Source organism: Nyctereutes procyonoides, unplaced genomic scaffold (genome assembly GCF_905146905.1).
Source record: "Nyctereutes procyonoides isolate TBG_1078 unplaced genomic scaffold, NYPRO_anot_genome, whole genome shotgun sequence".
NCBI classification, from domain to species: Eukaryota; Metazoa; Chordata; class Mammalia; order Carnivora; family Canidae; genus Nyctereutes; species Nyctereutes procyonoides.
In genome coordinates this window covers 46,678,414-46,703,207 of record NW_026575125.1, presented here as the reverse complement: position 1 = coordinate 46,703,207, position 24,794 = coordinate 46,678,414, and the positions used below count along the sequence as shown (strand labels likewise).

General features: G+C 38.1%; 1 protein-coding gene across 5 annotated transcripts in view; it reads right to left on the bottom strand.

Moving 5' to 3' along the window:
- RRAGB (Ras related GTP binding B) overlaps positions 1–24,794 on the bottom strand; it is a 41,511-nt gene that overhangs the window by 4,899 nt on the left and 11,818 nt on the right. For all 5 annotated transcript variants that reach the window (XM_055338810.1, XM_055338811.1, XM_055338808.1 and 2 more), the window contains 3 exons: positions 21,724–21,946; positions 7,924–8,019; positions 5,624–5,746 (listed from right to left, as the gene is read on the bottom strand). In XM_055338810.1, the coding sequence (XP_055194785.1) occupies positions 5,624–5,746; positions 7,924–8,019; positions 21,724–21,946 (442 nt within the window). The remainder of the gene's footprint in view (positions 1–5,623; positions 5,747–7,923; positions 8,020–21,723; positions 21,947–24,794) is intronic.

Here is a 24,794-nt window from a genome sequence, read left to right as displayed (position 1 = left end):
CAAATACATGGAGGTTAAATAACACACTACTAAACAACGAATGGGTCAACCAAAAAATCAAAGAAGAAATTAAAAAGTACCAGAAAATAAATGAAAATGAAAACACAATGGTCCAAAACCTCCAGGATGCAGCAAAACCAGCTGTAAGAGGGAAGTTTATAGCATTACAAGCCTACCTCAAGAAGAAAAATATCAAACAGGCTAACTCTACACATAAAGGATGTAAAGAACAAACAATGAACAAAACTTAAACCATCAGAAAGAAGGAAATAATAAAAATTAGAGCAGAAATAAATGATACGGAAAATTTTAAAAATAATAGAACAGATCAATGAAACCAGAAGCTGGTTCTTTAAAAAAGTTAATAAAATTGACAAAACTCTAAGCCAGACTTACCAAGGAAAAAAGAGAAAGGAGCCAAATAAATAAAGTCATAAATGAAAAGAGAAATAACCAACCATGCAAACAATCATATGAGGATATTATGAAAAACTATATGCCAACAAACTGTACAACCCAGAAGAAATGGATGAATTCCTAGAAACATATACACTATCAAAACTGAAACAGGAAGAAATAAAAACCTTGAATAGATAGATAACCAGCAAATAAACTGAATCAGGAATCAAAAATCACCCAACAAACAAAAGTTCAAGGCCAGATAGCTTTACAGGTGAATTCCACTAAACCTTTAAAGAAGAGTTAATGCCTATTCTCAAAGTATTCCAAAAAATAGAAAAGGAAGAAAAATTTCAAAATTTATTCTATGAGATATTACCCTGATACCAAAATCACATAAAGACACCAATAAAAAAGAGAACTACAGGTCAATATTCCTGATGAACACAGATGCAAAAATTACCAACAGAATACAAGCAAACCAAATTCAACAATACATTAAAAAATCATTCACCATGATCAAGTAAGATTTATTCCTGGGTTACAAGATTATTCAATAATTGCAAATCAATCAACATGATACATCACATAAATAAAAGAAAGGGTAAAAACTATATGCAGAAAAAGCATCTGACAAAGTACAACATCAATTTATTTTTAAAAAATCCTAAAAAAAAATCCTCAACAAAGTAGGTTAGAGAGAACATATCTCAATATAATAAAGGCCATACATGAAATATCCACAGCTAACATCATCCTTAATGGAGAAAAACTGAGAGCTTTCCCCCTAAGGTCAGGAACAAGACAAGGATATCCACTCACACCACTTTTATTCAACATAGCACTGGAAGTCCTAGCCACAGTAATCAGACAACAAAAAGAAATAAAAGGCATCCAAATTGGTAAAGAAGAAGTAAAACATTCATGATTGGCAGAGGACATGATTATATACATATATATCACAAAAGAATCCACCAAAAAGCTGCTAAAACTGATAAATTCATTAAAGTTGCAGGATACAAAATCAGTATGCAGAAATCCCTTGAACATCTATTCACGAGTAATGAAGCAGCAGAAAGAGAAATTACAAAAGCAATACCATTTACAATTGCAACAAAAATAAGAAAATGCCTGGGAATAAACCTAACCAAAGAGGTGAATGACCTGTACTCTGGAAACAATAAAATGTTGAAGATGACACAAAGAAATGGAAGAACACTGCATGCTCATGGATTGGAAGAGAAAATATTGCTAAAATTTCCGTACTACCCAAAGCGATCTACATATTTAATGAAATCTCTATCAACATACCAACAGCATTTTTCACAGAACTAGAAGAAGCTACTTTAATATTTGTATGGAACCACAAAAGACCTTGAATAGACAAAGCAATCTTGAAAAAGGAAAGCAAAGCTGGAGGCATCATAATTCTGGACTTCACACAAAGCTGTAGTGATCAAAACAGTGTAGTAATGGCACCAAGCAGACACAGAGATAAACAGAACAGGAAATCCAGGAATAAACCTACAATTTTATGGTCAGTTAATCTTCGACAAAGAAGGAAAAAAACATCTATTGGGGAAAAAAAAACAGTCTCTTCAACAAATGGTGTTGGGAAACCTGGGTAGTAACATGCAAAAGAATAAAACTGAACCACTTTCATATACCACACACAAAATGGATAACGAACCTAAATGTGAGACCTGTAACCATAAAAATCCTAGAAGAGAACATAAGCAGTTAACTTCCTTGACATTGGTCATACAAACTTGTTTCTAGAAATGACTCCCAATACAAGGGAAACAAAAGTAAAAATAAACTATTGGAAAAATGTTAAAATTAAAAGCTTCTGCACAGCAAAGGAAACAAACCAACAAAACTAAAAAGCAAACTATGGAATGGGAGATGATATTTGCAAATGACATATCTGATAAAGGATTAATACCTTCAAAATATAAAGAACTTATACAACCCAACACCCAAAAAGTGAATAATCCAATTAAGAAACAGGCAGATGACATGAACAGACATTTCTCCAAAGACATACAGATGGGCAACAGGCATATGAGAAGATGCCTAACATCATCATCAGGAAAATACAAATCAAAACTACAATGAGATATCACCTCACACCTGTTAGAATGGCTAAAATGAACAGCATAAGAAACAACAGATGTTAGTGAGGATGTGGAGAAAAAAGAACTTTCTTGCACTGGTGCAAACTGGTGCAGCCACTTTGGAGAACAGTATGGAGGTTCCTCAAACATTTAAAAATAGAACTACCTTATGATCCAGTAATTGCACTACTGGGTATTTACCCAAATAATACAAGAATGCTAAATTTATAGCAGCATTATTTACAATAGCTAAGATATGGAAGCAGCCCAAGAGTCCATCAATTGAAGAATGAATAAGATGTCACACACACACACACACACACACACACACACACACACAGAGGAATATTACTCAGCCATAAAAGAGAATGAAATCTTGCCATTTGCAATGACATGGATGGAGTTTCAGAGTACTATACTAAGCATAATGTCACTCAGAAAAAGACAAATACCATGATTTTACTCACATATGGAACATAAGAAACAAAACACACAAAGGGAAAATGTAAGAAAGTGAGAATGATAAATCAAGAAACATACTTTTAATTATAGAAAAAAAACTGATGGTTACTAGAGGGCAGATGGGTGGGGAGATGGATTCAATAGATGATGGGGATTAAGGGAGTACAGTTGTGGTGGTGGGCATAAGGTGATGTATGGAATTGTTGAATCACTATGTTGTATACCTAAAACTAATATAACATGTATGTTAACAGGAATTAAAATAAACATTCTAAAAATTATGAATAAAATAATAAACATAAAAAATAATAAAAATCTTAACTAAGGGATTCCCACCTCAGAGGATTTACTATTTACAAATGAACTTATTAATTATGAACACCCATGTCAGCTAAAAATATTTCCCCTAACATATTCAGATTTCAATAAAATCACATATTTCCTACAGGATGAATATTCAGATATAAAGTTTCCAGCAGGAAGCAAAAGTGAGTCATTCACCAGAAGATAATTTACAGGGCAATTTACTGAAACCATGGGAAACTTTCAAAAGGTAATTTCTAGACCAATGGTGGAACAGGTTCCCCTTGCTTGACTTCAACCCCCTCATGAAAATGGTCTATCATAACTAATCTTGGTCTTCAAGAGAAACCAAAGCCACCTGTTACTGTTAGTGAGGAATAGGGAGCTTATATTAGGTTAGATCATAGAGATTACTCTATGATCATATGTGGTGGAATACCGCTGAAAGCAGGATTCTGCTATGCCATGTACACCAAGATGATCAGAATAGCTCACTTGTTTGTTGTGATTCACATTAGTAGCAAAAGAAGATGTAGGGTAGTATAATTGCAAGCAAGTGACCCCTGCCAGTGAGCTGAGGCAGAAAGACACTCCTGGTTAGGACTCCTTGCCATAGCTATACCGCTTAGAAACAAGTATGACTCACAAACATGGCTACAGTTAAAAATGTTTTCACAAAGGAAGGGGGAAAATTATAGTCTGCATTCTCTGCCCTCTGTTGTTATAATAGCAGAAGGGACCAACATTTATTAGTTTGCCGACTATATGCTAAGCTTTGCATTAGGGATTAACATTCTTACCTTGTCCCCTTTTAAATCACACAATAAACTTAAGACATAGATATATCATCTCCATTTTATAGAAGAGGAACCAAGCTCAGATAGATTTAGAAATGTGTTTTAATAAGTCAATCCAAGAAAGACAATTTTCATATGGTTTTATTCATATGTAGAATATAAGAAACAGCACAGAGGATCATATGGGAAGGGAGGGAAAATGGAATGGGAAGTCATCAGGGAGGGAGAAAAATCATGAAAGACTCTTAACTACAGGAAACAAATTGAGGGTTGCTGGAGGGGAGGTGGGGGATGGGGTAAATGGGTGATGGGCATTAAGGAGGCCATATGAGGTCAGCCCCGGTGGCTCAGCAGTTTAGTGCCACCTTCAGCCCAGGGCCTGATCCTAGAGACCTGGGATCGAGTCCCACGTCAGGCTCCCTGCATGGAGCCTGCTTCTCCCTCTGCCTATGTCTGTCTGTCTGTCTCTCCCTCTGTCATGAATGAATAAATAAAATTTAAAAAAAAAGGACGGCATGTGATGTGATGAACACTGGGTGCTATATGCAAGTGATGAACACTACATCTGAAACTAATGATGTACTATATGTTGGCTAACTGAATTTAAATGAAAAAAATGCTTCTATATTCATTAATGTTAGTTGAAAAACAAAGAAACGTGTTTTATTTTTATTTATTTTTAAAGGTTTAATATTTATTCATGAGAGACACAGAGAGAAGGCAGATACATAGGCAGAAGGAGAAGCAGGCTCCCTGTGGGGAGCCTGGTGCGGGACTCGATCCCTGGACCCCAGGATCACGCCCTGAACTGAAGGCATATGCTCAACTGCTGAGCCACTCAGGTTTCCCAAGAAATGTTTTTTAAAATCACCAGGCATTGGTAGAGCTCAGAAACAAATTATTTACTGTGGGATGCTCTTAGGATTGTATTTATTAAACTGATCAATTACTTATGCAGTGCTTTGTGACATCTCAAATTAGTTTGTTACTACTGTTCTTTAAAATTTTACTTATAATATTGCATTCCCCTCAGTAGGCACTATAGTTAAGCTGAATTTATATAAGAAAAACAAAAATACCAAGGTGCCTCTTCCCCTTCTACCTCTCCATCTGACTTCTTAGCTATGTCACTGAGATGACCATTACACCTCTTCCATGTTAAAAGTCCTCAAATCAGTCTTTTGGAGAAAGGAGTGGGATGAGAATTTTCTCACAAGGATAATACCCCTCATTTCATAATAAAAGTCAATAGAAAATTAGGAATCCTTTAACACAAATGAATATTAGCAGAAATAATCTAAACTTTATAATAAGACATACTTATAAAAATCTAAGATTTACTAACTACTAAAGAGCTACATAGCAAAGGACTTCTTTCAGGTCACTTGTTGACAATACTACTTTGTAAATAAGGTTATACATGCTGATGTAGTGACAAAAGGGAAAAAGGTTCTTCCTATAAGTAGCAACATGTTGTTCTCTGTTCCTGGACAGAAGTAGTAAGTGTGAAGTACATATGCAGAGCAGAAAGCAGAAAGTTCTCACCAGAAAAGTAGCTCGTTCAAACAAAAGCACTTCATCCGCCTCAATAATTTCAGCAAAATTCCTTAGGTTCATTTCCAGCTGCTGAACATTGGGAATCAGCTGATAGACAATGCTGGACCAAGCCTAACAGAACAGAAGTACAGTGTAATATTACTAACAGGTAGCCAGTCTTGGACCTCTGCAAATGAGTAAGTACACTGTAACATATGGACAGCAAAATATGATAGTTGAGTCCCAAACACTTAACAACTATGATATAACACAAATGAGTAGATGAAGCTAATACTTGATTTTTTTTATCCTTCAGTAGGAATTTTTTAAAGTTTCAAACATTTACAAAATGCTGGAGAAACTTCTTTCCATTGATAATTTAAAAAAATAATAATTTAATTCCATCATGTTTGCCTTAGGAATAGTTGAAAACTCTGGTTTACTGGGCCAAATAAAAAGTTTCCAATCCAGCCATTCAACAAATATTTAAGTCCAATAATGTAGACTGCTCAAAAGATCAGAACTTAACAATTCTACATTTACCATAAATCTGAGAATAGATTTTGTAAAAAAATCAGTCACATGGAAAAATGGCCCCTCCCCTCAATGGGATAACATACAAAAGAAATTACAAGAGAAATTAGTGGCATTATCATTCCAAAAGTCTTATTGTCAGTTATATAATTATTGATCCAATTGAATTAAAAATGGTCCATTGTGTGTCTCCCTAAAACTGACTTCATCCAGAGAAGTATGACGAATGAAAGGAGTTGGAATTAACTATACCCTCCCTCTATTCTCTTAAGGCTTTTTTATTTGCATTTCCATTGTAATAATTCCTTCCAATTGTCTAGTAAGCTTTACAATGTTCTCCTCTCCCCTACTAGAGGGCAGGAACCTGGTCTTAGTAATTTGTGTGTCCAAAAACATCAAGCAGATATGCAATGAGTGCTTGTAGAATAAAACAATATAAAAATTTAAGTCAGCTCTATGCAACATTGATGTAAGAGATAGTAGTGCTATGTCTTTGTTCCAATTAAGTTTTATTACTTAGGCATGGGGGTTCAGGTTCCAAGTTCCCAGGTCGGTGTTAATGTCACTGCTGAATTTACCTTGGAGAAGGCACCAAAGCTAACCACAGCAGAGACATTGTCACTCACAGCAGTGTTGTGATTAGCCAATTGTCTTTGGTCGTGTTATGTATTGCCATCCTTCACACCGCAGTTGGTTCTTATCAGTGCGTCATGTCCATCCTTATTCACGGTTACCTGTTCTATGGGAATAAGGCTTTGAGAGAAATTCGGCCCAAATTAATCTAGAGCAGTATTTCCTAGACAGGTATCTCAAAATGATCTGTTATTAGAGTGAGGCTGGGTCAACATAATATTGGGGAAAAATGAATTAGATTAAAAAATAAATCAATGGCTATTTTTAATGTTCATTGGTTTTTCTCCTTGGCAAATCAGGTTTCTGTGCTTCTCTGGTTGTAGGTACTTGTCAGATGCAGTTGATACTGAGGCTGTAGCTACCAGTGACAGAGAAGGATGCTTTCCCACCCAGAGTCAGACTTGTCAACGGATACTAGCAGCAGTCTGAAGGAAAGGTCGACTGACCACAAGAGGACCCCAAAGAGGGCAGTTTTTCAAATCACTAGATCTCATTGGAGAAAGGGCAGCAGAATAAGGAGCCTATGTGCCAATAAGGTAATTTCAGCTTAGTCTGTAACACAGCTATTGTTGTAACCTCTATAACAACTGCAAGCAATGTGGTATCCATTCCAGCAATGGAAAAAATTCCTGGTTGAAAAGAATGCTAGTCCCCAATTTGGCATGAAAGTTGAAGCTATCATATACTAGGCAAAATGTGTCTCATTATGAGACTCCCTTCTCCAGTCTCTTCTCTATTGTTATTCTATTGCCATCTAAACTGAGGCAGACTAGTTTATATCCTAAAGAGGTACCTGAATATTAGATATAGCTCCAATCAGCATTGAGACCACAACAGGTCACAATGGATGATGGCAGTGAAACCTCTGCTGTCACAAAACATCAGTATCAAATTAATCATCATAAAACTGGCTAATTCAGTGTGACTTGGTAAGTATCTCAACATAATCTAAGATCAAAATAAAAATCTCTTAAGGTTAAATTTGATGTTTTTCAAAAAGTTTATTGTAGATAATTTCTTTTTTTTTAATTCAACTCATCTAAATAGGTATAACAGAGTTTAAAATCTTTTACTTTTGACAATACTCTTTTTAGCTCTTTTTCATGTTCTTAAAATGAGGGATCTCAGGGAAACATACACACCTTATAGAGAGTTTCATCCCAGATAGATGTTCGGAAACAAGCACATTCCAATGGGCGAGACAAGCGCCTCAGATCTTCTTCTCGCTCTTTAAAAATCTGAATTAAAAAGTCCATGTATAGATCAGCATATAACAGCTCTTCTCTTTCATTGCAAAATCTGAGATGTAATTATTTCAGTGTATCTTAAACAGGAGCATTTCCTCTGAGGAATTTTTTAGTGTGTACATTACTTCATGAACTAGGATGGCAGAAGTTATTTCAGGTCAGGTCTAAAAGTACAACAGCTACTAGAATTCTCCAGGCCTCTGGTGTTTGTGTGAGTACTCACTGAGAGCACTGTGATGGGAAAAAAATTTTACCATACAGAGTAATGTTACATTCTAAATCACCTATCTGCGTCATTTTAAGATAGTGATATTGTAACTTAAAATACTTTAACCTTTGTAGATATATTTCTCTCACACAAATATGTGCATACACTCATATATATTAATTCTGAATGGACTGTATTTATTTGGTTATATAGATATAACCCACACACACACACAATCTATTTATCTTGGATACGTATCTATGTATATATGCCCACATACACTTTGAAGAATATCTATTTGTACAAATATACAGATACACAGATATAAATACAAATACACAGATATTTTCGATGACTGGGTGGATTTATAGTGAGTGTGTGTACACACTGTGATGGTTAATTTTATATATCAACGTGGCTAGGCCACAATATCCAGACATCTGGTCAAATACCAGTTAGATCTTGCTGTGAGGGGTTTTTAAATAAGATTAATATTTATATTAGTAGACTAAGTAAAGCACATTCCCCTCCATAATGTGGGTTGGCTTTATGCAATCAACTGAAGGCCTTAAGAGAAAAAAAAAAACGCCATCCCACAGAAACAGGTAATTTTACCTCCAACCTGACTTCTAACTCATGATACAACAATTACTCTTTCTTGTGTCTCCAGCCTACTAGCCTGCCCTGCAAAATTTAGACTTGCCAGTCTCAATAATTGTATAAGTCAACTCTTTAAAACAAACCAGTCAATCAGCCAATCCCTCTCCCCTCACCTTGACCCCCCCACACACACACACACATACACTTACTGGCTCTGTTTATCTGGGGATCCCATACACACAGAGAGAAGTATCTATCTAGCTTGAAACTGATATTTGGGGAAGTGCCCTAGCCACTTTGACTTCTAGACTTGGAAGTTTGAATCTTTACTGAAATGGAGTATACTTTTATTAATTAAGCTTAGAATCCCACAAAAAACATTAATGTATCTTTGAGGATATATTATATAAGCATTTAGGAAATGGTAAGTTGATTAATAAAAAGTAATTTAAAAAATCCATAAGGACCTCATTTATTGGAATGCTCTGTTTTTCTACTGCAAATTTGGCCAGGGAATGAAATGATTTTTAAAAGAAACAGAACAGAAAACAAAAAAACAGCGAGAATAACAGTAACACAGCCCTCAAAATCTCAAAACCCAACCTACACACAGAATTTTCTGCTGAATTACAACAGAATTAATACTTAGTGGGAAAAAGAGGGATTGAACGAAAAAATACTACTCAAAACTACTAATTTTCAGAGTCAAATACAGAACCCTGTGAAATCATCTGTGAAAGCCTGTAAGCTTACTTTAGAAACACCAAATCATGCCCAAACACTGAAATACTGGAGGCAATACTATAACTAGTTACAGAAAAAAAGTATTCCTGACCACAGCTGTTACCAAAAAAATCCTTTAAATAAAGAGGTATCCTTGGACTCCTAGGCTCCAACTCAAAAAGGAACTGAATTCTTCTACATCACCAAAATATTCTAAAACTGCTTTTCTTACCTTTATCCTTAGAGGATCTTCTCTTTCAGCTTAGACTTTAAAATCAAATCCTCTTTATTTTATACTGCATAAACTAAAAAGATGGACTATATTTGTTACTTGCCAGTCCTGGGTCTCATAGCTAGCTAGCTAGGAGTCTCCTCTTTCTACTGTGTCTTCTTTGGTTTAAATTTACATATACTAATCCACATGCTATAAAAGAAGGCAAAGATACCGTATCAATGCAATTAAAGGGGGACATGGCAGTGAGGTTAATACAATATGATTGGTACTCCCATTGGTGCATATGTATTTCCTAAGGCAACCCAATGATAGCTTTAACCTTTCTTCATCTCACCTCTGGTGGGTCTTCCAGCCTGGACAATAACTACCTATTCTGAAGGACAATAAAATGGGCAGCAAACAGAAAGATATATAAAGAAGGATATAAATGGAGAAGGTAGTGGAGTAGGAGGATACTAAGCTCACTTTGTCCCACAGACATGCATAAATAACAGCCACATGAGTGCCACCAACCCAAAAAATGGCCCAAAGACTGGAAAACAGACTTTCCACAGTTAAAGACAAGAACACACTGAAAATGGCAGGAGGGGCAGAGATGTGGGGAACCAAACTCTCAGCTAGACTAACCACAAATGGGAGGGATACTACAAGAATGAAGAAGGGAAAGGGGCATGCCTGGGTGGCTCAGTGGTTGAGCATGTGCCTTCAGCTCAGGGAGTGATCCTGGAGTCCTGGGATGGAGTCCCACATCAAGATCTCTGTAGGGAGCCTGCCTCTCCCTCTGCCTATGTCTCTGCCATTCTCTATATGTCTCTCATGAATAAATAAATAACATCTTAAAAAAAGAAGGGAAAGGAACAGACCCCTCACTAGGTACCCCACTTAGTTACACTAGGATGTAGTAGAAAGATGAGCCCCAATAACATTTGGCTTTGAAAACATGCAGGGCTTAACTTTGTGAATTTTTGTAACCAGAGAGTTTAACCTCATGTAAAATCAGCTGGCTCAGCTCTGAGGTGAAACACAATAGGAAACTAAATCTTCATCCTCAAAGAGCCAGCATATCAAACATCTCCACTGAAATACAGCATAAAAGCAGCAGTGTGAAAAGTGCCTAGGGTACACAAGAAGGAGACTTATTTACTAATCTCAGAACATGTGAAAGAGGGCAAGGGATCTTTCAGAAACTTTTCCAAGAACAAAAGAACTGGTGAGCACCATTTCTCTCCACACCCCCAGCCCAGATAGCTGGATACTTGCAGAAAACACCACCAACACTCTCCGCTTTGCTTGCTAACACTATGCACCTTGCCACCACAATCTCCTGCAGATCAATCCTATCCAACCTCCCCTACACAGCAGTAGTCTCTCTAAGTCAGCTCCTGCATGTCTTATCCTGCAAGAAGCCATGGAAAGGGCCAGAACCACTCCAAAGTGACTCCTGTCTTAGGAAGAGGAGAAGATAATAAATACAGCCCTAGCAGCCAAACCTTGTAACTGGTAGTGCAAATATAGTGTCTTGCCAAACAGTACATAGGCAGCCCCTGCAGGAATCTGGCCTGATTCTTGGCCCCAAACACCAACAAAAACCTCTCAGGGGACAAGGCAGAGAGGGCGCCCTGGAGGTAGGTGCTATCTCAGCCCTAATGGACATACTGATGGCAGAGAGCTGGTTTGTTTGCAGACTCTGTCCACCAACGAAAGCCTCTCAGTAGACAATGCAAGGAGAGCACCCAGCAGTTTGGTGCTACTGTAGACCCTGCAAACAAACCTGACCACTGAAACCATCCAATGATAAACCCACAACAGCCTCAGACTGGCCCCTTAACAGCACAGGGACCAAATCCTACCCAGTGTGTGTGCAACAGGTACGGTGGACCATTGCATCATACTGATCTGAAGGCAAACACAGCTCAAACAGAAGAGTAGGGTTCATACAATACACATAGAAGAAACTCCTGAAGCACCTGGTTCTGTTAAACAGGGGATATTGTGCTACAGGCCACCATGGGACTTTTTCCTCATAGAACCATTACTTTCAATATTGGGAAACATAACCGATGTTCCTAATACATAGAAACAAGCACAGAAAGTTAGATAAAATGAAGAGACAGAGGAATATGTGCCAAATGAGAAAACAGTACAAAACAACAGCAAAACAGCTAAATGAAACGATGATAAGCAATATGCATGATATGGTCATAAAGATATTGGATTTCAGAAAAAGAGTGGAAGATCTTAGTGACACCCTCAACAGAGAGACAGAAAAGCAAATAAGAAATGAAGAACTCAATGACTGAAATTAAAAATACATGAGAGGGAATCAATAGCAGATTAAAGGAGGCAGAAGAATGGATCAGAGAGCTGGAAGACAGTAGTTAATGGAAAGCAACCAAACTAAATAGGAAAAAAAAGGGTAATAAAAAATAATAATAGGTTAAGGAAGCTGCAATATCATCAAGTGTAGTAACACTTACATTATGGGGATTCAAGAAGAAAGAGAGAAGGGGGCACAAAATTTTTTTGAAGAAATAATAGCTGAAAAATTCCTTAATCTGGAGAAACAGATATCCAGATCCAGGAGACACAGAGAGCACCCCCCAAGAAACAACCTGAGGGAGTCCACACCAAAACACATAAAAATTAAAATGGAGTGGGATGCCTGGGTTGTTTGGTGGTTGGGTGTCTGCCTTAGGCTCAGGGTATGATCCTGGTCTGGGGATCGGGTCCCACATCGGGCTCCCTGCAAGGAGCCTGCTTCTCCCTCTGTCTGTGTTTCTGCCTCTCTCTGTGTCTCTCATGAATAAGTAAAATATTTAAAAAAAAATAAAATGAAAAAGGAGTAGTAAAGAGAGAATTTTTAAAGCAGCATGAGAAAAATTATATACAAGGGAAATCCCATAAGTTTTTCAGCAGAAACTTGGCAGACCAGAAGGCAGTGGCAGGACATATTCAAAGTACTAAAAGGAAAAAATCTACAACCAAGAATACTTTACCAAACATAATAAAAGTAGTAAACTAATCACTTACAAAACCAGTATGGAGGTTAAACACAAAAGGAATAAAGTCAATTGCATCTATAAAAATCAGTCTATGGATTTAGAAATTAAAAAGATGAGGCAGCTCCAGTGGCTCAGCGGTTTAGCGCCACCCCTAGCCCAGGGCGTGATCCTGGACACCCGGGATCGCGTCCCATGTCAGGCTCCCTGCATGGAGCCTGCTTCTCCCTCTGCCTGTGTCTCTGCCTCTGTGTGTGTGTGTGTGTGTCTCTCGTGAATAAATAAATAAATAAATCTTAAAAAAAGAATAAAATCCTAAAAAAGAAAAAGATGTAAATTATGACATACACATGAAACATTGTTTTTTTTACATTGTTTTTTTTAAGATTTTATTTATTTATTCATGAGAGACACAGAGAGAGAGAGAGGCAGAGACACAGGCAGAGGGAGAAGCAGGCTCCATGCAGGGAGCCCTACATGGGACTCGATCCCAGGTCTCCAGGATCACGCTCTGGGCCGAAGGCGGCTCTAAACTGCTAAGCCACCCGGGCTGCCCTCACATAAAACATTGTTTAAGGGACGTAAAAATTTAGTACTTTGAGAATGGGTGCAAACTTAAATGACCATCTACTTGATATAGACTGCTATAGGCATCAGATGTTATATATGAGCTTAATGGTAACCATAAATCAAATACCTGTAATAGATAACCAAAAAAAAAAGAAAGGAATCCAAGCATTAAAGAAAGCCATCAAACCACACAGAGAGCAAGAGAAGAAAAAAATACAGATAAAACTATAAAAACTTTGCAAAACAAGTAACAAAATGACAATAGGTACATATTAATCAATAATTACTTTGAATTTAAATGGACTAAGTACTACAATCAAAAGACACAGGGTGAATGAATGTATAAAAAGCAAGACCCATCTATATCCTGCCTACAAGAGACTCATTTCATACCTAAAGACATATGCAGGTTGAACATGAAGGGATGGAAAAACATTTACCATGCAAATGGTAATGAAAACAAAGATGGAGTAGCAATGCTTTACATAAGACAAAATAGACTTTAAAACACTGTAACAAAGAGACAACGAAGCACACTACATTATGACAAAGGGAACAATCCAACAAGAGGATAGAACAATGTAATATATATTGTTATAAATATGTACTCAACACAGGAGTGCCTAAATACAAGGAGAAACATAAACACAGGGGTGCCTGGATGGCTCAGTGGGTTGAATATCGGACTCTTGGTTTATGCTCAGGTCATAATCTCAGGGTTGTGAGACTGAGCCCTGCATCAGGCTCCACGTGGAGCCTGCTTAGGATTCTCTCTCTCCCTCTGCAACACCCCCCCCCATACTCATGCTCTTGCTCTCTTTAAAAATAAAAGAAACATAAACACATAAACACATAAACAAACACAAAGACAAGTATTGAGAGTAATAAAATAATAAAATAACAGTAGGGGACTTCAACACCCCCACTTGCATCAATGGATATTTTATCCAGACAGAAAAACACCAAAAAACAGTGGCTTTGAACATCGGACCAGATATAACAGATATATTCAGAACATTCCATCCAAAAACAGAATACACTCTTCTGAAGTATACATGAAACATTCTCCAGAATACATGATATGCCACAAAACAAGTCTCAATAAATTAAAAAAGAGTGAAAGCATATCATGCATGTTTTCTAACCACAATAGTACAAAACTAGAAATCAATCACAAGAAAAAATCTGGAAAAAAGACAAATACATGAAGGCTAAATGACATGGTAATAGAGAGTGAATGGGTCAACCAAGAAATAAAAGATGAAGTAAAAAAAAACATGGAGATAAATGAAAATGAAAACACAATGATCCAAAATATCTGGAATGCAACAAAAGCAGTTATAAAAGGGAAGATAATCGCAACACAGACCTATCTCAAGAAGCAGGAAAAATCTCAGATACACAACCAAACCTTACACTTACAAGAACTAGAGGGGTGCAGGATGGATTAGTTGGTTGGGCATCCAACTCTTGGTTTCAGCTCAGGTTGTGATCTCAATAAGGAATAAAACCCTACAATTCTTTACCCTCCTCCCTCCTCTTCCCCCTCTCCTCCTCCCAAACTTGTGCTCTCTCTAAAAGAAATAAGTAAAATCTAAAAAAAAATTAATAAAGGAACTAGAAAAAATGCTCAAGGGCAATTAAAAAGAAATAATAAAGACTAGAGCAGAAATAAAATAGTGACTAGAAAAAAAACAACAGTATAGGTCAATGAAACTAGGAGCTAGATTCAGGGGCAAGATGGCGGAAGAGCAGGGTCCCCAAGTCACCTGTCCCCACCAAATTACCTAGATAACCTTCAAACCATCCTGAAAATTTACGAATTCGGCCTGAGATGTAAAGAGAGACCAGCTGGAACGCTACAGTGAGAAGAGTCCGCGCTTCTATCAAGGTAGGAAGACGGGGAAAGAGAAATAAAGGAACAAAAGGCCTCCGAGGGGGAGGGGCCCCGCGAGGAGCCGGGCTGAGGCCGGGGCGAGTGTCCCCAGGACAGGAGAGCCCCGTCCCGGAGGAGCAGGAGCTGCACCAACCTTCCCGGGCGGGCGGAAAGGGGCTCGCAGGGAGGTGGAGCAGGACCCAGGAGGGCGGGGATGCCCTCGGGCTCCCGGGGACACTAACAGACACCTGCGAGCACAGGAGAGTGCGCCGAGCTCCCTAAGGGCTGCAGCGCGCACGGCGGTGACCGACCGGAGCAGCTCGGAGGGGCTCGGGCGGCGGCTCCGCGGAGGGGGTTGCGGGGCGGGAGCGCGAATCCACCAGCGCAGGCCCCGGAGCACAGGGCGCCGGGACACAGCCCAGGATCCGGCCTCCCCCGGGACAGGCAGAGGCCGGGAGGGCCCAGGACAGCAAGGACGCTCCTGCCCCGAGCTGAGCAGATCAGCGGCCCCGCCCCGGAGCCTCCAGGCCCTGCGGACGGAGAGCCGAGAGCCCCGAGCCCCGTAGTTCCTGCGGAGGCTGAATCCAGGCTTCCAGAGTTGCCATAGCAACTGCGACTGTTCCTCCTGGGGCCTGGCGGGGTAAACAACCCCCGCAGAGCCCTGCAGCAGGCAGGGGCAGAGCAGCTCCCCCAAGTGCTAACACCTGAAAATCAGCGCAGCAGGCCCCTCCCCCAGAAGACCAGCTGGACGGACCAGTGATACTCCCCCGTGTTCCAATACAACTTGTTTTTGGCCACTCTGCACTGAGCAAAATGACTAGAAGGAAAACCTCACTTCAAAAGAAAGAATCAGAAACAGCCCTCTTTCCCACAGAGTTACAAAATCTGGATTACACTTCAATGTCAGAAAGCCAATTCAGAAGCACTATTCTACAGCTACTGGTGGCTCTAGAAAAAAGCATTAAGGCCTCACGAGACTTCATGACTGCAGAATTTAGATCCAATCAGGCAGAAATTAAAAATCAATTGAATGAGATGCAATCCAAACTAGAAGTCCTAACGACGAGGGTTAACGAGGTGGAAGAACGAGTGAGTGACATAGAAGACAAGTTAATGGCAAAGAGGGAAACTGAGGAAAAAAGAGACAATCAATTAAGGGACCATGAAGACAGATTAAGGCAAATAAATGACACTCTAAGGAAGAAAAACCTACGTTTAATTGGGGTTCCCGATGGCGCCGAAAGGGACAGAGGGCCAGAATATGTATTTGAACAAATCCTAGCTGAAAACTTTCCCAATCTGGGAAGGGAAACAGGCATTCAGATCCAGGAAATAGAGAGATCCCCCCCTAAAATCAATAAAAACCGTTCAACACCTCGACATCTAATAGTGAAGCTTGCAAATTCCAAAGATAAAGAGAAGATCCTTAAAGCAGCAAGAGACAAGAAGTCCCTGACTTTCATGGGGAGGAATATTAGGGTAACAGCAGACCTCTCCACAGAGACCTGGCAGGCCAGAAAGGGCTGGCAGGATATATTCAGGGTCCTAAATGAGAAGAACATGCAACCAAGAATACTTTATCCAGCAAGGCTCTCATTCAAAATAGAAGGAGAGATAAAGAGCTTCCAAGACAGGCAGGAACTGAAAGAATATGTGACCTCCAAACCAGCTCTGCAAGAAATTTTAAGGGGGACTCTTAAAACTCCCCTTTAAGAAGAAGTTCAAGTAACTCTGAACGTGAATGGGCTTAATGACCCCATCAAAAGGCGCAGAGTTTCAGACTGGATAAAAAAACAGGACCCATCTATTTGCTGTCTACAAGAGACTCATTTTAGACAGAAGGACACCTACAACCTGAAAATAAAAGGTTGGAGAACCATTTACCATTCAAATGGTTCTCAAAATATACCCTAAAAACTACAGAACACTTCTGAAAGAAATTGAGGAAGACACAAAGAGATGGAAAAATATTCCATGCTCATGGATTGACAGAATTAATATTGTGAAAATGTCAATGTTACCCAGGGCAATTTACACGTAAAATGCAATCCCTATCAAAATACCATGGACTTTCTTCAGAGACTTAGAACAAATTATTTTAAGATTTGTGTGGAATCAGAAAAGACCCCAAACAGCCAGGGGAATTTTAAAAAAAGAAAACCATATCTGGGGGCATCACAATGCCAGATTTCAGGTTGTACTACAAAGCTGTGTTCATCAAGACAGTGTGGTACTGGCACAAAAACAGACATATAGATCAATGGAACAGAACAGAGAACCCAGAAGTGGACCCTGAACTTTATGCTCAACTAATATACGATAAAGGAGGAAAGACGATCCACTGGAAGAAAGACACTCTCTTCAATAAATGGTGCTGGGAAAATTGGACATCCACATGCAGAAGAATGAAACTGGACCACTCTCTTGCACCATACACAAAGATAAACTCAAAATGGATGAAAGATCTAAATGTGAGACAAGATTCCATCAAAATCCCAGAGAAGAACTCAGACAACACCCTTTTTGAACTTGGCCACAGTAACCGGAGAAGGACAAACAGTGTATGTTCTCATTCATTTGGGGAATATGAATAATAGCGAAAGGGAATATATGGGAAGGGAGAAGAAATGTGTGAGAAATATCAGAAAGGGAGACAGAACATAAAGACTTCTAACTCTGGGAAATGAACTAGGGGTGGTGGAGGGGGAGGAGGGTGGGGGGTGGGGGTGAATGGGTGACGGGCACTGAGGGGTACACTTGACGGGATGAGCACTGGGTGTTATTCTGTATGTTGGTAAATTGAACACCAATAAAAATTAATTTATAAAAAAAAAAAAAAAGAAACTAGGAGCTAGTTCTTCAAAAAGCAGAACAGAATTGATAAACATTTTTAAGCCAGACTTATCCAGAAAAAAAAAACAGGAATCAAATAAATAAAACCACCAATGAAAGAGAAGAAATAAAATCAACATCACAGAAATATAAGTGATTATAAGACACTACTATAAGAACTTACAGGCAAACAAACTGAACAACCTAGAAGAAATGGATAAATTCCAAAAAACATGTAATTTCACAAAAGGAAGAAATGGAAAATATGAACAGACCAATTACTAGCAACGCAAGTGAATCTGTAATCAATTAAAATCCCAATAACAAAAAAGTGCAGGATGAGATGTTTCACAGTTGAATTCTACCAAACATTTAAAGAAGAGTTAATGTCTATTCTTCTCAAAGTATTAAAAAAAAATAGATGGGGAAGGAACACTCCCAAATTCATTTTATGAGGCCAGCATTTCCTTGATACCAAAACCACATAAAAACACTACAGAAAAGGGACACCTGAGTGGCTCAGTGGTTTAAGCACCTGCCTTTGGCTCAGGGCATGATCCTGGGGTCCTGCAATGAAGTCCTGCATCGGGCTCCCCTCAGGGAGCCTGCTTCTCTCTCAGCCAATGTCTCTGCCTCTCTTGTGAATAAATAAAATCTTAAAAAAACATTACAGAAAAGAAAACTACAGGCAAAATCACTGATGAACACAGATGCAAAAATCCTCAAATAAAATATTAACAAACTGAATCTAACAATACATTAAAAATGTATTTATGTAATGTAATATAATACATCATTCACCATAATCAAGTGGCATTCATTTCTGGGATGCAAGGGTGGTTTAATATTTGCAAACCAATGTGACATATCACATTAGTAAGAGAAAGGAGAAGAACTATATGATCATTTCAATAGTTGCAGTCAAAGCATCTGACAAAATATAGTATCAATTCATGATAAAAACTCTCAATGGAGTAGGTTGAGAGGAAACACACTTCAACATAATAAAGGCCATACATGAAATACTCAAAGCTAACATCATTCTCAATGTTGCAAAACTGAGAACTTCCCTCTATGATCAGGAACAAGACAGGGATGTCCACTCTCCTACTTTTATTCAACGTAGTATTGGAAGTCCTAGGCAGAGCAATCAAACAAGAAAAAGAAATAAAAGGCATCCATATCGGTAAGGAAGAAGTAAGACTTTCACTACTGATGACATGAAACTACATAGCGAAATCCAAAAGAATCCACAAAAAACTACTAGAACTGATAAATAAATTCAGTTAAGTTTCAAGATACAAAATTAATATACAGAAATCTATTGCATTTTTATATAATAATAATAATGAAGAAGGAGAAATTAAGAAAATAATCCCATTTATATTTGCACCAAAAAATAATAAAATTCATAGGAGTAAACTTAACCAAGGAGGTAAAAAACCTGTACTCTGAAAACTGTAACACATTGAAGAAGGAAACTGAAGATGACACTAACAAATGGAAAAGATATTCCACGCTTATGAATTGGAAGAACAAGTATTGTTGAAATGTCCAAATTACCTAACGCAATCTACAGATTTAATGCAATCCTATCAAAATACCAACAGGATTTTTTTTTTTTGCCAACAGGATTTTTAACAAAACTAGAACAAATAATCCTAAAACTTATACGGAACCACAGAAGACCCCAAATAGTCCAAGCAATACTGAAGAAGAAGAAAACCAGAGGTATCAGAATCCCAGGTTTCAATATACATTACAAAGTTATAGTAATCCAAACAGTAAGGTACTGGCACAAAAACAGACACATAGATCCATGGAACAGAATTCAGCACAAATACACCCATGTTTATATGATCAATTAATGTTCCATAACAGAGGCAAGAATATACAATAGAAAATAGTTTCTTCAACAAATGTTGTTGGGAAAATTGGGCAGCAACATATGAAAGAATGAAACTGAACCACCTTCTTCCATGATACACAAAAATGAACTCAAAATAGATTAAAGACCTAAATGTGAGACTTGAAATCATAAAATTCCTAAAAGAAAACAGAGGCAGTGATTTCTTTGATATTGGCCATAGAAGCATTTTTCTAGGTAAGTTTGTTCTGGCAAGAGACACAAAGGCAAAATCAAATTATTGGGACTACACAAAAATAAAAAGCTTTTGCACAGTACAGGAAACCATCAACAAAACAAAAAGGCAACCTACCAAATGGAAGAAAATATTTGCAAATGATATATCTAATAGAGTTAGTATCTAAAATATATAAAGAATTTAAACAATTCAAGCCCCCCCAAAAAACAAATAATCTAAGGAATGGGTAGAGGATCTGAATAGACATTTTTCCAAAGAAGACAGACATACTGATGGAAACACATGCAAAAAGATGTTCAGCATCACTAACCATCAAGGAAGTATAAAATAAAACGAGAACATGGTACCTCTTTACACCTCTCAGAACAGCTAAGCTAAACTCTCAGAATGGCTAAACTAAAAAAACAAAATATAACAAGTGTTGATGAGGATGTGAAGAAAAAGGTATACTGGTGGGAATGCATATTTGTGCAGCCACTGTGGAAAACAGTATGGAGGTTCCTGAAAATATTAAAGATAGATTTACCACAGGATCCAGTAATTCCACTACTGAGTATTTACACAAAGAAAAGAAAAATACAAATGCAAAAAGATATATGGGTCCCTATATTGCAGCATTATTTATAACAGCCAAGATATAGATGCAACCCAAGTGTGCATCCATAGATGAATGGATAAAGAAGATATGTTATATACACACATACACACATGCAGTATTATTCAGCCATAAAAAAGAATAAGATTTTGCCATTTTCAAGAATATGGATCAACCTCCCCGGGTGGCGCAGCGGTTTAGCGCCTGCCTTTGGCCCAGGGCGCAATCCTGTAGACCCGGGATCGAATCTCATGTCGGGCTCCTGGTGCATGGAGCCTGCTTTTCCCTCTGCCTGTGTCTCTGCCTCTCTCTCTCTCTCTCTCTCTGTGTGTGTGACTATCATAAATAAATAAAAATTAAAAAAAATACCTTTAAAAAAAGAATATGGATCAACCTAGAGAGTATAATGCTAATTGAAATAAGTCAGAGAAATATATAAACCATATGACTTCACTAGCTTGTGGAATTTAAGAAACAAAACAAAGCAATACACAGAAAAAAAAAGAGAGACAAACAAGAAAACAGACTCTTAAATACAGGAACAAACTCCTGGTGACACAGAGGAGGGATGGAGAAATGGATGAAATAGATAAAGGGGATTAAGAAAACACTTATCTTGGTAAGCAGTAAGAACTATAAAGAACTGGTGAATCATTATACAGTACATCTGAAATATAACATTATATGTTAATTTTATTCAAATAAAAAACATAAAAAATGCTTAATGATATCACATTGACAAGTTCCTTACCTAAATCTGAAAAATATTTGCCAAATGGGCATATTACTCTTATGATGGAAAATTTATGAGTATTTTTAAAAACATGACAGAACTTTACTTATGCTGAGATTTATTCTTCCTGAAAATAATCATACTATTTACCTATACCTCTACAAAAGAAATTCAGAAAGCAAGTCAACCACTTCATGCAGTATCCTTTATGTTTCTTACCAGGTCCCGTTGGTCCTCCTGTACCAGATCCATTTTGTGTACCAAGCAAAAGATTTTGGCATCTGGAGAATTCTGCAGAATGGCCTCTAGGCATGATTGGTAATAGTGCATATCCTTTTCCAGTTCACGGCTTTCCACATCAAACACATATATCAGAACTTCCACATTTCGGAAGATGTTGTCTCGTTGGCTAGTGAAATAATTTTCCATGAAGGTATCCTGTCTAGTAGGAAAAAAACATCTAGGTAATAAACAAGTCCTCAGTTTAGTCACTCCTACTTACAATTTATTTTTGTTGGTTTAATCAATGTGAAAGATAATCTTAAAGCTTCAAATTAATAGGCAAATAATAGTAAACTGGTACAGCTTCACCTTCTTAGTTCTGTGTTTTTGTCCCTCTTTCTTTTATTTAAATTCAATTTGCCAAGATATAGTGTAACAACCAATGCTCATCTCATCACGTGCCCTCTTTAATGCCCGTCACCCAGTTACCCTATGTCCCCGTCCACCTCCCCTTCTGCAACAACCCTTTATTTCCCAAACCACAATGAGATACCACCTCACACCAGTAGGAATGGGGAAAATTAACAAGGCAGGAAACCACAAATGATGGAGAGGATGCAGAGAAAAGGGAACCCTCTTACACTGTTGGTGGGAATGTGAAATGGTGCAGACACTCTGGAAAACTGTGTGGAGGTTCCTCAAAGAGTTAAAAATAGACCTGCCCTACGACCCAGCAATTGCACTGTTAGGGATTTACCCCAAAGATACAGATGCAATGAAACACTGGGACACCTGCACCCCGATGTTTATAGCAGCAATGTCCACAAATAGCCAAACTGTGGAAGGAGCCTCGGCGTCCATCGAAAGATGAATGGATAAAGAAGATGTGGTTTATGTATACAATGGAATATTACTCAGCCATTAGAAATGACAAATACCCACCATTTGCTTCAACGTGATGGAACTGGAGGGTATTATATGCTGAGTGAAGTAAGTCAATCAGAGAAGGACAAACAGTGTATGTTCTCATTCATTTGGGGAATATAAATAATAGTGAAAGGGAATATAAAGGAAGGGAGAAGAAATGTGTGGGAAATATCAGAAAGGGAGACAGAACATAAAGACTCCTAACTCTGGGAAACGAACTAGGGGTGGTAGAAGGGGAGGAGGGCGGGGGGTGGGGGTGAACGGGTGACGGGCACTGAGGGGGGGCACTTGACTTGATGAGCACTGGGTGTTATTCTGTATGTTGGCAAACTGAACACCAATAAAAAATAAATTTATTATTTTTTAAAAAAAAAGGAATCTCTCACGGTTTGTCCTAATTTTTCGCCAGTTTTCCCACTTCCCTTATGGTCCCTTTCACTACTCACCTTCTTAGTTCTTGCACCACCCTTTGACCCTCTCCTTGTGTTCCAAATACACTTTGACCTCTCTCAGTTCCATTGGCCTGTAGTATATCCACTAAGGGGGCATTTATATATGCGATTTACTCTGTTTCACATGCTATTCCCCTATACCTACATCTAATTAACTCCTACTTGTCCCTTTAGAGTTCAGTTCAATCCATATTTCCTCACAGAAACCATTTCCAACCTTTCTTTTAAAAAAAAAAGATTTTACTTACTCACAAGAGACAGAGAGAGGCAGAGACAGGAGAAGCAGGCTCCGTGCAAGAAGCCCAATATGGGACCTGATCCCGGGACTCTGGGATCACGCCCTGACCCAAAGGCTCAACCACTGAGCCACCCAGGCATCCCTCTAATGTCTCTATCTTGAGCAAATCCAGTCACCACAGGCTTTAATACCATTACATTGTTGTTATTTTTAAGACTTAACCACAAGTCTGATGTTACATGTGTTTGTGAGTTTTTAATGAATGGAATTCATTTCCCTCAAGTGTAAGTTCCATGTCTGTTACTGTCCACCACTGTTTCCTAGCTTTAAGCAAAGAGTCTTCCATAGGGTAGTAGGTGCTCAGTGAATATTTATTGAATAACTAGTCAATACTACTCTAAACTATATGGAAATGACTTCAAGATAGCTTTTTAGCAGTTTTGTTCTTTGATCCTTAGGCTGTGTGCTGCTTCCCAGAAGTTCTCAATTACCAAGAACCCAGCAAAAAAAATTACTTTTGTTGAAATTTAAGAAATAAAACAAATGATCAAAGGAAAAAGAGAGAGAGATACAGAGAGACAAACCAACAAATAGACTCTTGAAAACAAACTGATGGTTAGTGGAGGGGAGGGGATAGGTGATATAGGTGATGAGGATTAAGGAGTGCACTTATCATGATGAGCACCAGGTATTATATGGAATTGTTGAATCACTATATTGTACAGCTGAAATTAATATAATACTGTATATTAACTATACTGGAATTAAAAACATAAATTTTTAAAAAGTAGTTTTGTCATGAAAAAGAGAAATCATGAACCTAGCTTTTAGTCTTGTACTTTGCTATTAATTAGCTGTGTGACCTTTGGGAATTCTTAGTATCACTGTACTCAGCTGCCTTACCTGCAAACTTAATGATAATATCTTAGGGCCTAAAACCAAGAAACTGGGACTAATCTCTTGAAAGAGATTACAGAATTAGAAGAATGATAAGGAGGAAGGATTTGTATAGAGAGCTGCTAGAGCATCAAGTGACCCATCTGCTAGCAATAATGGGTCATTTTATTCTAGAATATTTGGCTATTTCATTATTCTTTCAAAATATAACTCATTGAGCCCTTGTTCCATGGTTGGTTCTATGCTAGGAGCTAGTAAACACATAGCTAACAATAAATTTTGTGAGGAACTTTGCTATGCATCTATATGTCATCTTACTTAATCATCAAAACAACCCTATCATTTAGTACCATCATTATCCCTATTGTATAGATGAAGAAACTGGCTCAGAGAGTTTAAATGATCTATATAAGATAACACAGCTAACAGAGCTGTGCTACAAATCCCAATCTAAATCCAGAGTCAAGGGTCCTAACCACCATGCACTACACACTGTTGCTGCAGCATGGAGACACAAATAGCCATAAGGTAAGGAGCAATACCTACATATAAGC